This window comes from Saccopteryx bilineata, chromosome 1 (genome assembly GCF_036850765.1).
Source record: "Saccopteryx bilineata isolate mSacBil1 chromosome 1, mSacBil1_pri_phased_curated, whole genome shotgun sequence".
NCBI lineage: Eukaryota > Metazoa > Chordata > Mammalia > Chiroptera > Emballonuridae > Saccopteryx > Saccopteryx bilineata.
The window spans coordinates 131,132,906-131,147,299 of record NC_089490.1 but is presented as its reverse complement, the minus strand read 5'-3'; the positions used below and the strand labels follow the sequence as shown (position 1 = coordinate 131,147,299).

Genomic DNA, 14,394 nt, shown 5'->3' with positions numbered 1-14,394 from the left:
TTGTTCCTTTATAGGTATTTTCTGTCTTCTTTTAAGATTTTTTCCTCTTGTTTTTGGTTTTCTGTGGTTTGAATATGATATATCTAGGTGTAGATTTTTTAGTATTTTACTTAGTAGGTATTCTCTTAGCTTCCTGGATCTACAGTCTGGTGTCTGTCACTACTTTTGGAAAACCCTCAGCCACTATTCTTTTTTTTTTTTTTTTTTGTAAATAAATTTTTATTTTAATGGGGTGACATCAATAAATCACAGTACATACATTCAAAGAAAACATTTCCAGGTTATCTTGTCATTTAGTTCTGTTGCATACCCATCACCCGAAGAGAGATCGTCCTCCGCCACCCTCCATCCAGTTCTCTCTGTACCCCTCCCCCTCCCCCTCTCCCTCCTTCCCTCCCCCCACCCCTGTAACCACCACACTCCTGTCCATGCCTCTTAGTCTCGCTTTTATGTCCCACCAATGTATGGAATCCTGCAGTTCCTGTTTTTTTCTTATTCGCTTATTTTACCCCGCACAATGCTACCAAGACTCCACAATTCCGCTGTAAGTGATCCGATGTCATCATTTCTCCTAGCTGAATAGTATACCATGATGTATATGTGCCCTATCTTCTTCATCCAGTCCTCTATTTTTTTTTACAGTGATTAAAAGCCTTTAGGCAAACTCTTGGCCAATACAGCAAGAATCCATAAAAGAGTAGTGTCCTTAACATGTTCACCAAGTCCAAGTTGGCCCCATCACCATGCCAAATCCCTGAAAAATGCAACCCAACCACAGTTCAGTCTGTTAGGAGCTGTCACAGGGAGCAGGAGTCCAGGAAAGTTCCCCACAGGAAAAGTCTGCATGGCACTGGAATTGTTGTCACCATTCTATACTTTGCAGCTCATGTCCAAGTCCCAATGACCGCTGCTTCTAGATGGTAATGATTCAGGTAGACTGGAAAAAGTCATTTGCAGCATGCGTGGATATGGAGCTTCTGTTCTCCTCTGCCTGGAGAGTTGAGACCAGGTTGCTTTTCCCTGGAGCTCTGTGACTGTGGCATGGTAAAGAGAACCTTGGGAAACACTAAGCTGGGTGGCAAAGGTAAATTCATAATAGAAGTTGGCAAAAGGAGGAAAGAGGGCTCTAAATTAGGAGTAGGTCCCAGCCTGAAATATGAGTGGGGCATTGAGGTAGGAGGGATAAAGGAAACACTATATATTAAGCAAAGTAGCAGAAAATAGGACTATCAACACCCACAACAGAGATCTTTGAGGGAAGAATAAAAAACCTGACTACTCAGGCAAAACATAGTTAACTGGCCCTTGTGCAAATGAGATCAGTTTACCTGCTTCTTGGAAGAAATACCCTAGGCTCTTCCACAGTGTCGTAGATGGGGCCAACGGCCCTGGGCACCTTCAGCCTTCAGTGGCAAACCCCAGCTTTCTGGGCAAGGTTAGGTCATAGGTGGCTGGAGCAGGGCTGGAAGAGACTGAACCCTCCCTTAGAGGAGCGAGGGGGAAGCCCATCTTCCAGTGTCCCTGTTTCCTCACAGCAGAGGCGTGTAAGCCTGGCAGGATTTAGCTCAATGACCTTCCTTTCCACTATTGAAGCAGGACCCACACTATTCTTTTAAATATTATTTTTGCTTCATTCTCTCTTCTGGTTTTTCAAATACAGAACAATTTTATTTATTTATTTATTTAATTGATTTGAGAGAGAGAGAAAAAAACATTGATTTGTTGTTCACCCATTCATGCATTGATTGATTGATTCTTGTATGTGCCCTGACTGGAGACAGAACCCACCACAACCTTGATGTATAAAAATGACACTCCAAGCCACTGAGCTACCTGGCTAGGGCTAGAGAGATTTTAATTGATCAATTAATATATTTTTAATTGCAAGAGGATACACATGATATACCAGTGAGAAACTTAGGGGTGTGACACAATCATTCCTCACAGTTTCTCTGGGTCAGGAATGTAAACAGCCAGCAGAAATACCTTATCTTTCCCATACGAAGTGTGTGGTCTTAGCTGAAAGTCTTAAGGGGCTAGAGTCATCTGAAGTCTCATTCACTCATGTATCTGGTAGTTGGTGCCAGCTCTTGGCTGAGACCTCGCTTGGGCTTTTGGAGGAAGCATCTACTGTGATCTTTGTGAGCTTACAACATGGTGGCCAGGTTCTAAAGGTGAGCATCAGAGGAGCCAGGTAGAAGGTATGACCTGGCAGGTAGAAGGTATTGACCTCTCCTTGGAACTCACAGCATCACTCCCACTGAATTCTACTGATCATGACATCTGTAATCTCTCATACAGGTTCAAGGGAAGGAAACTGTCCTTACTTCTCTGTGGAAGAAGCATTAATGTCACATATATAGAAGAGTCTATGAGATGGGAGAAATATTCAAGTGATGGTTGGTTTCAAAAACAACAGATGTAGTTTATTTGAAATATGTAGAATCCTGAGACATTTTCAGAATTGGTTGCTACACATCCCCATGTCATCTTCTTACTGAGTGTTTCAGTGAAGAAGATGATCTTAGAGGAACAGGGCTGGCTTTGCCATTACAGGAGTCTGACATTCAGGGATGTGGCCGTGCTCTTCAGCTGGGCTAGGTGGCTGTGCCTGGACTCTGTGCAGAGAACCCTGTACCAGGAGGTGATGCTGGAGAACTACCACACTCTGGTTTCTCTTGGTGAGGAGGTTGCCTTTAACTTATTATTTTGATTTTAGAGAGAGGAGAAAGAGAAAGGGGAAGAGGAGCAGGAATTATGAATTCATAGTAGTTGCTTGTTGTATGAAGCCTGGAGTTTTGAACTGGCCTCAGCATTCCAGGTCAACACTTTATCCCCTGTGTCACCACAGGCTGGGCAACGTTGCCTCTAATGAAGCCTCTGTGTGGAGACACCCTACTGCTCCCATGTGGGTTTCATAGTCTGCAGGTCCCTCCCCTGCTGCAATCCCGGGAGAGGACAAACCTCTCGAGGTGCTGCCGTTCATTTGTGTTGTAACATCCTTTATTTCTCTGCTTCTCATGCCTCCCCCCACCCCTTTCTCAGAGTTTCCTCCTACTCCAGTGGCTAGATTCTGGAAAACATACAGGACTCTCATGTTAGAGGCAACACAGCCAGGCTGGGTACTGGTTCAGATCTGTCCCTGAAAGACCAGCCCTTCCTCTGACCCCAGGCATCTGCCCCGTGGGTCAGCTCTGGGAGTACTCTTCATGCTATCTGTTCAGACTTCATCTCTTCCCTTATGAGTAGGGATGCTCTTTCCAATGCTGGAGGTGATCTGCCAGTTGCAGCAGGGAAGAGATCCTTGCATGGTGAAAAGAGAAACTCCTCAGGACTCCTCTCTAGGTAAGTGAGTGAGTGACTGGGAGGCAAGCACAGGGTGTCTCCTGCATGTGATGTCAGGAGGAGGCAGCTCTAGACATTCTTGGGAGATCTGTGCCCCCACTCAAGTGTCCAGGACTGCCTAGCAAAAGCCTCTTTGGTCTGATGGTCCTCTTGGCATCAGGAAGGTCTCCATATGGATGTCTGTTCTCACACCCTCTGCATTTGCCCCTCTCCCTTTATCCCCTTGCCCCTCTCCCATCCCTGTCCTGTGACTCTGCACAGCGCTCTTTCCATTGACATCAGCCTGGGTTCATTACACTTTCCGCTGCCATCTGTATTTTGAGTTCTTTATCATTTTTCACCAGTCACATATTTAAAAGTGTTATCCATGTTCCTCTTGTCTCTGATCCTCAGCATTTCCCTCCATCTTCTCGGAGATGGGTGGTTATCCCCACGGTTACATGCAGCCTGCCATCATTAGCGTGACCACTGCAGCTGTTCTAGTCCAGAAGTCGGCAGACTTTTCCTATAAAGGGCCACATAGCAGATGTTTTGGTTTTGGGAGCCCTGTGGTCTCCATTGCAGCCAGTTGCTGCCACTGTGGTGCAAGAGCAGCCAGAAATACAACTTCAATGAATAGATGTGGCTGTGTTCTAACAGAACTTCCAACAACAGGTGCCCCTATATTCTGGAAAACATGTAGGACTTTCTTTTTTTTTATTAAATTTAATGCAGTGACATTGATAAATCAGGGTACATATGTTGAGAGAAAATATCTCTAGATTATTTTGACATTTGATTGTGCTGTATACCCCCCCCCCAAAGTTAAATTGTCTTCTGTCACCTTCTATCTGGTTTTCTTTGTGCCCCTCCCCTCCCCTAACCCCTCTCTCCTTCTTCACCCCCTCCCTCCTCCCCCAACCTCCCGCCCCTGTTGCCATCATATTCTTGTTCATGTCTCTGAGTCTCATTTTTATGTCCCTTCTATGTATGGATTCATCTTAGTTTTTTTTTTTTTTCTGATTTACTTATTTCACTCCGTATAATGTTGTCAAGGTCCATCCATGTTATTGTAAATGATCCGATGTCATCATTTCTTATGGCTGAGTAGTATTCCATAGTATATATGTACCAAAGCTTTTTAATCCACTCGTCCTCTGAGGGACACTTGGGCTGTTTCCAGATCTTCGCTATTGTGAACAATGCTGCCACAAACATGCGGGTGCATTTCTCCTTTTCGAGCCGTTCTATGGTGTCCTTGGGGTATATTCCTAAAAGTGGGATAGCTGGGTCAAAAGGCAGTTCGATTTTCAGATTTTTGAGGAATCTCCATACTGTTTTCCACAGTGGCTGCACCAGTCTGCGTTCCCACCAGCAGTGCAGGAGGGTTCCCTTTTCTCCACATCCTCGCCAGCACTTATTCTGTGTTGTTTTGTTGATAAGCGCCATTCTGACTGGTGTAAGGTGATATCTCATTGTGGTTTTAATTTGCATTTCTCTAATGATTAGTGATGTTGAACATTTTTTCATATGCCTATTGTCCATCTGTATGTCCTCTTTGGAGAAGTGTCTATTCATCTCTTTTGCCCATTTTTGGATTGGGTTGTTTGTCTTCCTGGTGTTGAGTTTTACAAGTTCTTTATAAATTTTGGTTATTAACCCCTTATCAGACGTATTGTCAAATATGTTCTCCCATTGTGTAGTTTGTCTTTTTATTCTGTTCTTGTTGTCTTTAGCTATGCAAAAGCTTTTTAGTTTGATATAGTCCCATTTGTTTATCCTGTCTTTTATTTCACTTCCCTGTGGAGATAAATCAGCAAATATATTGCTCCGAGAGATGTCCGAGAGCTTACTGCCTATGTTTTCTTCTAAGATGCTTATGGTTTCACGGCCTACATTTAAGTCTTTTATCCATTTTGAGTTTATTTTTGTGAGTGGTGTAAGCTGGTGATCTAGTTTCATTTTTTTGCAGGTAGCTGTCCAATTTTCCAAACACCATTTGTTAAAGAGGCTGTCTTTACTTTATTGTATTTCCTTACCTCCTTTGTCAAATATCAGTTGTCCATAGAACTGTGGGTTTATTTCTGGGTTCTCTGTTCTGTTCCATTGATCTATATGCCTGTTCTTATGCCAGTACCAGGCTGTTTTGAGTACAATGGCCTTGTAGTATAACTTGATATCAGAAAGTGTGATACCTCCCACTTTATTCTTCTTTTTTAAGATTGCTGAGGCTATTCGTGTCCTCTTTTGGTTCCATATAAATTTTTGGAATATGTGTTCTATATCTTTGAAGTATGTCATTGGTATTTTAATTGGTATTGCATTGAATTTATAGATTGCTTTGGGTAATATAGACATTTTAATGATGTTTATTCTTCCTAACCATGAGCATGGTATATGCTTCCACTTGTTTGTATCTTCCTTGATTTCTTTTATCAATGCTTTGCCGGGGTCCAGCCCTGGGGGGAATCCAGGGGTCCCACAGGAAGAGACGGTGTCGGCACGAATCGAGTGAGAGAGCCGAATTCTTTTCTTTCTCTTTATTCTCCAGTTAGCATTTACTGCCAGGCATCTCTGCCAAATGCTGGTCTAGCTTTCCTTTTATGCACACACACTAAGTTACAATCACATGGTATTCAGAATACATTGATTAGTCATTGTTTTTGTTTCACTATGGTTACATTTTCTAGGTAACAGTTAATTCATTTCTATAAACTATAAATCAGGTGGTAAGTCATTCAAAGTACAATTATACAATAACTTGAACAGCAATAACAATATTGATACAAACTTCCAAAAGGTCAGTACTGATTAATAACTCTACCTTGTCTAGGATTCTATTGTCTAGTCAAATTTTATTTATTACTATATTCATACACTAATTAAGTTCTAACTTTACTTTTCTCAGAGTGTTCCACCACCTGCAGGTCAGGTATGCAAGAAGAATGGAAAGTTTCTTTACTCTACCACATGAAAAGGCTAGGGAGGAAAAGTGATGAATTAAGTGAAGGCTGAAAGGTGCTCTGTGTATAGTTACTGTTTCCTACCTATTCATAAGTCACAATCTATTCTTTCTAACATGATTAATAAGAAGAAATTCTCCTACCAACTTAACCCTTTATGAAGGATATCATAGCCAGCCTCTTATGTCTATGAGCCCAGTTCAAGGGGCTTACAGGCTTTTCTGTGGAACTCACACCCTCTGTCTCATTTCCTAAGATATTACTATGAATCTACAAAGAAAGTACGGTACTATTATCCCTGTGCCATGAATGATAGCACACACCCAGAAAAGGGGGGATATAAGGCCAGATTAATTCAAAAAGGTCAAAGGGGGAAGTATCGTTGTGCCTTTCCTTTGCGGTGACTTTGTCAACCCGCAGCTGTTAGTCTTCACTGCGGTGACTTTACTAACCAGCAGCCATTGGTCTTCTTCTGCTGTGACTTTGTCAACCAGCAGTTGTGGATCTTCTTCTGCTGTGACCTTGTTAGCCAGCACTAGTGGATCGGCTCCCGACAATGCTTTGTAATTTTCCGAGTACAAGTCTTTAGTCTCCTTGGTTAAGTTTACTCCTAGGTACTTTATTTTTTTGGTTGTAATTGTGAAGGGGATTGTTTCCTTAATTTCTCTTTCTGACTGTTCATTGTTGGTGTATAAAAATGCTTCTGATTTCTGAGTATTGATTTTATATCCTGCCACTTTGCTGAATTTATTTATCAGGTCCAGTAGTTTTTTGACTGAGACTTTAGGGTTTTCTATATACAATATCATATCATCTGCAAATAATGATAGTTTTACTTCTTCTTTTCCAACTTGAATGCCTTTTATTTCTTCTTGTTTTCTGATTGCTGTGGCTAGGACTTCCAGGACTATGTTAAATAAGAGTGGTGAAAGGGGGCACCCCTGCCTTGTTCCTGATCTTAAGGGTATTGCTTTTAATTTTTGCCCATTGAGTATGATGTTGGCTGTGGGTTTCTCATAGATGGCTTTTATCATGTTGAGGTCTGTTCCCTGTATTCCCACTTTGCTGAGAGTTTTGATCATGAATGGGTGCTGGATTTTATCAAATGCTTTTTCTGCATCTATTGAAATTATCATATGGTTTTTCTCCTTCTTTTTGTTTATGTGATGAATCACATTGATTGATTTATGAATATTGTACCAGCCTTGCCTCCCCAGAATAAATCCCACTTGATCATGGTGTATGATTTTTTCCATATATTGTTGGATCCAGTTTGCTAATATTTTGTTGAGGATTTTAGCATCTATATTCATCAGAGATATTGGCCTATAATTTTCTTTCTTTGTGTTGTCTTTGCCTGGTTTTGGAATCAGAATTATGCTTGCCTCATAAAAGGAACTTGGAAGTCTTCCTTCCTGTTGAATTTTTTGAAATAGTTTGAGAAGGATAGGAGTTAGTTCTTCTTTGAATATTTGGTAGAATTCCGTTGTGAAGCCATTGGGCCCTGGACTTTTCTTTGTTGGGAGTTTTTTGATAACTGTTTCGATCTCCTTTGTTGTAATCGGTCTGTTTAGGTTTTCTGATTCTTCCAGATTGATTTTTGGAAGATTGTATGTTTCAAGGAATTTGTCCATTTCATCTAGGTTGTCTAGTTTTTTGGCATACAGTTCTTCATAGTATTTTCTTAAAATATTTTGTATTTCTGTTGTGTCAGTTGTTATTTCTCTTCTCTCATTTCTAATTTTATTTATTTGAGTCCTCTCTCTCTTTTTCTTGGTGAGTCTACTTAAAGGTTCATCAATCTTGTTTACCTTTTCAAAGAACCAGCTCCTAGTTTCATTGATCCTCTGTATTGTTTCTTTAGCCTCTATGTCATTTATTTCTGCTCTGATCTTTATTATTTCCTTCCTTCTACTACATTTGGGCTTTACTTGCTGTTCTTTTTCTAATTCTTTTAGATGCAGGGTTAAGTTGTTTATTTGAGCTTTTTCTAGCTTCTGAAAGTGTGCCTGTAGTGCTATGAACTTCCCTCTCAGCACTGCTTTCGCTGTTTCCCATAAATTTTGAGTTGTTGTATGCTCATTGTCATTCATTTCTAGGAATTTTTTTATTTCTTCTTTGATCTCATTCTTAATCCATTCATTATTTAACATCCTGCTATTTAGTTTCCATGTGTTTGAGAATTTTTGAGCTTTTCTGCTGTGATTCATTTCTAGTTTCATGCCATTGTGATCAGAGAAAGTGCTTGATATGATTTCAGTTTTCTTAAATTTGTTGAGAGCACTTTTGTGCCCTAACATGTGGTCTATCCTAGAGAATGTACGATGAGCACTTGAAAAGAATGTATATTCTGCTGCTTTAGGGTGAAAGGATCTGAAGATATCTATTAAATCGAGTTGATCTAGTGTTTCCAATAAGTCTGCTGTTTCTTTGTTAATTTTCTTTCTTGAGGATCTATCTAGTGATGTTAGTGGGGTATTAAAATCCCCTACTATTATAGTATTGCTGTTGATCTCGCCCTTTAAATCCATCAAAGTCTGTTTTATATATTTGGGTGCTTCTATATTAGGTGCATAGATATTTATAATAGTTATATCTTCCTGTTGGATTACTCCCTTTATCATTATGTAGTGGCCTTCTTTATCTCTTACTATATCCTTTGTTTTAAAGTCCAATTTGTCTGATATAAATATTGCTACCCCAGCTTTTTTTTCATTTCCGTTTGCATGAAATGTTTTTTTCCATCCTTTTACCTTCATTCTATGTGTGTCTTTTGTTCTAAGGTGTGTCTCTTGTAGACAACATATGTATGGGTCCTGTTTTCTTATCCACGCAGCTACCCTATGTCTTTTGATTGGATCATTTAATCCATTTACATTTAAGGTTATTATTGATATGTAGTTGTTTATTGCCATTTTCTTCTTTAAAGGTGTATTCCTTTTTTTGCTATATTCTTTTCCAACTTTGATCTGTTTACAACAGGCCCCTTAACATTTCTTGCAGCGTTGGTTTGGTTGTAATGAATTCCTTGAGTTGTTTTTGTCTGGGAAGCTTTTTATTTCTCCTTCGATTTTAAACGATAGCCTTGCTGGATAAAGTAGTCTTGGTTGTAGGCTCTTGTTCTGCATTACTTTGAATATTTCTTGCCATTCCCTTCTGGCCTCAAGTGTTTCTGTTGAGAAGTCGGATGTCATCCTTATGGGGGCTCCTTTGTAGGTGATAACTTTTTTTTCTCTTGCAGCTTTTAATATTTTCTCTTTATCGCTTAGCTTTGGTATTTTAATTATGATGTGCCTTGGTGTAGGTTTCTTTGGGTTTCTCTTTAATGGAGTTCTCTGTGCTTCTTGGACTTGTGAGAGTTTCTCTTGCATTAATTTAGGGAAGTTTTCAGTTATGATATGATTGAACAAAGTCTCTATCCCTTGTTCTTTTTCTTCTTCTTCAGGAACCCCTATGATGCAGATATTATTTCTCTTCATGTTGTCACAGAGCTCTCTAAGTGTTTCCTCTGACTTTTTGAGTCTCTTTTCTCTTTTCTTCTCTGCTTTCATTCCTTCATTCCAGTTGTCCTCCAACTCGCTGATTCGATCCTCAGCTGTATCCATCCTGTTTTTAATTCCTTCCATTGTGGTCTTCATTTCTGATATTGTATTTGTCATCTCTGACTGATTCTTTTTTAATATTTCAATATCCTTTTTTTCTTTTCTTTTTTTGTATTTTTCTGAAGCTGGAAACGGGGAGAGACAGTCAGACAGACTCCCACATGCACCCGACCGGGATCCACCCGGCACGCCCACCAGGGGCGAAGCTCTGCCCACCAGGGGGCGATGCTCTGCCCCTCAGGGGCATCGCTCCATTGCGACCAGAGCCACTCTAGCGCCTGGGGCAGAGGCCAAGGAGCCATCCCCAGCGCCCGGGCCATCTTTTGCTCCAATGGAGCCTTGGCTGCGGGAGGGGAAGAGAGAGACAGAGAGGAAAGAGGGGGGGGTGGAGAAGCAAATGGGCGCTTCTCCTGTGTGCCCTGGCCGGGAATCAAACCCGGGTCCCCCGCATGCCAGGCCAACGCTCTACCACTGAGCCAACCAGCCAGGGCCTCAATATCCTTTTTTATACTTGCTATTTCTTTATTTAGGTTTTCAAACTGCCCCTCCATTGTTGTTCTAAGATCCCTAAGCATCCTTACAATCATTATTTTGAACTCCGCATCTGGAAGTTTGATTATTTCCATATCACTCAGCTCATCTCTCAAAGGTGTCTCTTGTGGTTTCATTTGGGTTGCACTCCTTTGTTTTCTCATAATGGTGTTTTATTTGTAGAGTTGGTTGAGTCTAGGCTTGGTGTTGTCTGCCTCCAGTTTTCAGTTGTGTTATTTCTAGGTCTTCTTGGGTTGGTATCAGCTATTATTTGTAATCCACTTTTGGATTTGGGCAGCTTTGAAGTCTTGATTTGTTTGTTTTCTTAACAGGTGATAGTCTTGTTAACTGATCTCAGCAGGGGGCTTCCTTGAAACTGTAACCAGGAATGCTGTGGGTGTAACCTGAGATGCTGAAGGTCTCTTCCACCAACTAATCTCACTGGGGGCAGGGTTTTTTCTCAGCTTCAGTAGGGGGAGGTGTATCTCAGATCTCCATGGAGACCTGAGTTACTGCCCCTCCTCCCCGCTTCTTGTTTTCAGCTGTGTCTTGTTACGCTGATTGGAGCTGGATAGATGTCTGGAGATTTCTGATCCGGAAGCACTTCAGCTCTGTTTTGTGAAAGGTTCAGTCCCTCCCCCAGCTATGGCCGCCTCCAGCACGAATGAGTCAGCTTTTTTATTTCATTTCTTGCATACCTTAGCCCCTCACAGTCTGTCCCTCTTTTTGTCCTTTCCACTTGGGAGATAAGCTGGTCTTTTCAACCCACCTTGCTCCCTGGTCGCCAGGTAAGTGGCTGTGAGCAGTAGTTTCTGCTCTTTTTCCTCTGTGAAATCCTCTCTGGGCTCTCAGCCTCACCCCCCCTTCCGTTCCTGTAAGCAGAAGAGATTCAGGCACTCCTTACCAGGATTATTGTGGCTTCCTCTTTGCTCCTTGGTTTTTGAGAGCTGTTCTTGCAGTTCAGTGTTGGTTTTTCATGCTGATTTTTCCTGAATTGATTTGTATTCCAGTTTGGTGTTGAGAGCTGGGCATCTGTGCGTCCGCCTACTCCGCTGCCATCTTCAAAAGCCTAGGACTCTCATATTAGAGGCAGCTAGCCAAGCTGGATACTGCTTCTACCTGGGAAGTGAGGTGGGAGGAAGGCATGAGAAGCAGAAAAGAATGGCATGAACAATATTAAAAACAGAGACCTGCAGGTAGCTGACCTCTTTTCTAAGCCCACTCTAATCTAGTGCCTTTTTTAAAAAAAATCATAAAACTATGGTTAGACAGAGCACTTAAAGGCAATCAAATGTAGAAACTTCTTTTTATATCTGAAGAAACAGTATCAGAGATTTTAAAATTCTTCAGTCACAGAGCTAGAGAGCTGGAATGCAGTGCCGTGACATTCTATCTATCACCAATATAATGTCTCTTCACCATGTGACATAGGTTGGTGATATTTGGCTTCTATCTTTGTGACTGGACCTTACGTCTGTTACTTTTGTCCTCATTGACATCAACAGAGAGAGAGAGAGACAGAGAGAGGGACAGATGGGGACAGGCAGACAGGAAGGGAGAGAGATGAGAAGCATCAATTCTTCATTGCAGCACCTTAGTTTTTCACTGATTGCTTTCTCATATGTGACTTGACTGGGGGGCTACAGCAGAGCAAGTGACCCCTTACTCTAGCCAGTGACATTAGGCTTCACGCCAGTGTTTTTTGGGCTCAAGCCGGTGACCATGGGGATATGTCTGTGATCCCACACTTAAGCCAGCTCCCCCTTGCTCAAGCTGGTGAGCCTCTGCTCAAGCCGGATGAGCCTGCGCTCAAGCCAGTGACCTCAGGGTCTCAAACCTGGGTCCTACGCATCCCAATCTGATGCTCTATCCACTGTGCCACTGCCTGGTCAGGCTAAAGTAAAATCTTTAATGTGACATTAAACCTACTTCATAGCCTATCTCATTCCTTTTTAGTCTCATCAATTGCCACTTGAATTTCAGCTCTATGATCTGGGAAAATCTGCATATTTATAACATTTGTGTGTTATTCCTTTAGCTCAAATCACCTCTTCCATCTTGTCTACTGGAAAACTGCTTATTCTTCAAGATACATTGTGTGCCTACCTTTACATCTCAAGTTGTGCTCTCTTAATTTTCAGTGTAAATTTGTCTGGTGTGTTCTTCCATACCACACCTTAGCCTATTAGCATCTCTTTCCTTTCCATTCTGTTTTTCTCCAGATTCAAGTCCAGATTTGAGATCAAATGGTATCAAACCTCTTTTATATGTATTACTGCCAATGTTAGTGTCCCACCAGTGTACGTTTGCCTCTTCCAGCAGAGGAGGTATTAATACTTCTAATTAATTCCAGATTTCAAGACATGGCCTGAAATAGAAGTGTTGCCTCCCAGACAGGACATTTTAATAAAAGAACCATCTCAGGGAATAATAAAGGAAAAATCCACTGAGTTTGGTCATTGGGGCATCATGTTTGGAGAAGCTTTGGAATTTGAGAGAACAGAGCAGGAACAACAGAAGAAACATTTAGGCAAATGGTAGCCTCACACAAGAAAACCATCTATGGTGATGGAGACCATATAAGTCTTGAGTTAGGGAAAGGCTTACTTATAAATAATTCTTGTGACACAACAGAGTATTCCTATAGAAAAGACACCCAATATATATTATACTTTTGGGAAAGACTTTAAACAGGATTTTGATCTAATAAAGTGCTTGCAAGTTTATTCTGGAGAAAACCCTCATATTTGTAAAGCATGTGGGAAAAGCTTCAGTCAGGGTCTTCATCATATTGACCACCAGAGACTTCATACTGCTGAGAAACCCTACAAATGTAATGAATGTGGGAAAAATTTCAGCCATAGATCATCCCTTCTTGCCCACCAGAGAATTCACACTGGAGAGAAACCTTACAAATGTAATGAATGTGAGAAATATTGTAGCAGCAGTTGAACTCTTATCGATCATCTGAGAGTGCATATTGGAGAGAAACCCTATCAATTTAAGGAATGTGGTAAAACCTTTAGCCAATATTTGACCCTCACTGTACACCAGAGAATTCATATTGGAGAGAAACTCTATAAATGTGGTAAATGTGAGAAGGCTTTCAGCTGTAGAGCAAAACTTTATAGATATCAAAGGATCCATAAGGGTGAGAAACCCTATAAATGTAGGAAATGTGGGAAAGGCTACAGCCACCTTACATCCCTGGCTGAACATCAGAGGCTTCATACTGGAGAACAGCTGTGTAAATGTTTGGAGTGTGGGAGAACTTTTACACACATCTCAGCTCTTGTTGAGCATCAGCGAATTCACACTGGACAAAAACCTTATCAATGTAATGAATGTGGGAAAAACTTCATCCAGTATTCATCCTTCAATGAACATTGTAAAATTCATACTGGGGAGAAACTTTGTATGTGTGCAGAATGTGTGAAAACCTTTGGGTACAAATCCAACCTTTATAAACATCAGAGAATTCATACTGGAGAGAAACCCTGTCATGTCAGTGTAGTCAGTGTGGGAAATCTTTCAGCCAATATTCATTCCTAATAGAACATGAGAGAACTCATACTGGAGAGAAACTCTATAAATGTATGGAATGTGGGAAAGCCTACAGTTACAGATCAAACCTCTGTAGACACAGAAAGTCTGCAATAAAGAAAAACTCTATAAATGGAAGGAATATGGAATCAGAGATTTCTTTTTTTTTAATTTTTATTAATTTTAATGCAGTGACATCAATAAATCAGGGTACATATGTTCAAAGAAAACATGTCCAGGTTATCTTGTCAATCAATTATGTTGCATACCCATCACCCAAAGTCAGATTGTCCTCCGTCACCTTCTATCTAGTTTTCTTTGTGCCTCTCCCCCATCCCCTCTCCCTCCTTCCCTCCCCCCCATAACCACCACATTCTTGTCCATGTCTCTTAGTCTCATTTTCATGTCCCACCAATGTATGGAATCATGCA

At 41.1% G+C, this 14,394-nt stretch overlaps 1 protein-coding gene across 1 annotated transcript; it reads left to right on the top strand.

Annotated features, from left to right (window-relative positions):
- Positions 1-2,518: 2,518 nt before the first annotated feature.
- ZNF354C (zinc finger protein 354C) lies at positions 2,519-14,144 on the top strand. Its single transcript, XM_066252632.1, is given in 7 exon segments — positions 2,519-2,681; positions 3,250-3,345; positions 12,774-12,941; positions 12,944-13,034; positions 13,036-13,921; positions 13,924-14,062; positions 14,065-14,144. Coding segments are annotated over 7 exon segments (1,623 nt in total).
- The last annotated feature ends 250 nt before the right edge of the window (positions 14,145-14,394 follow it).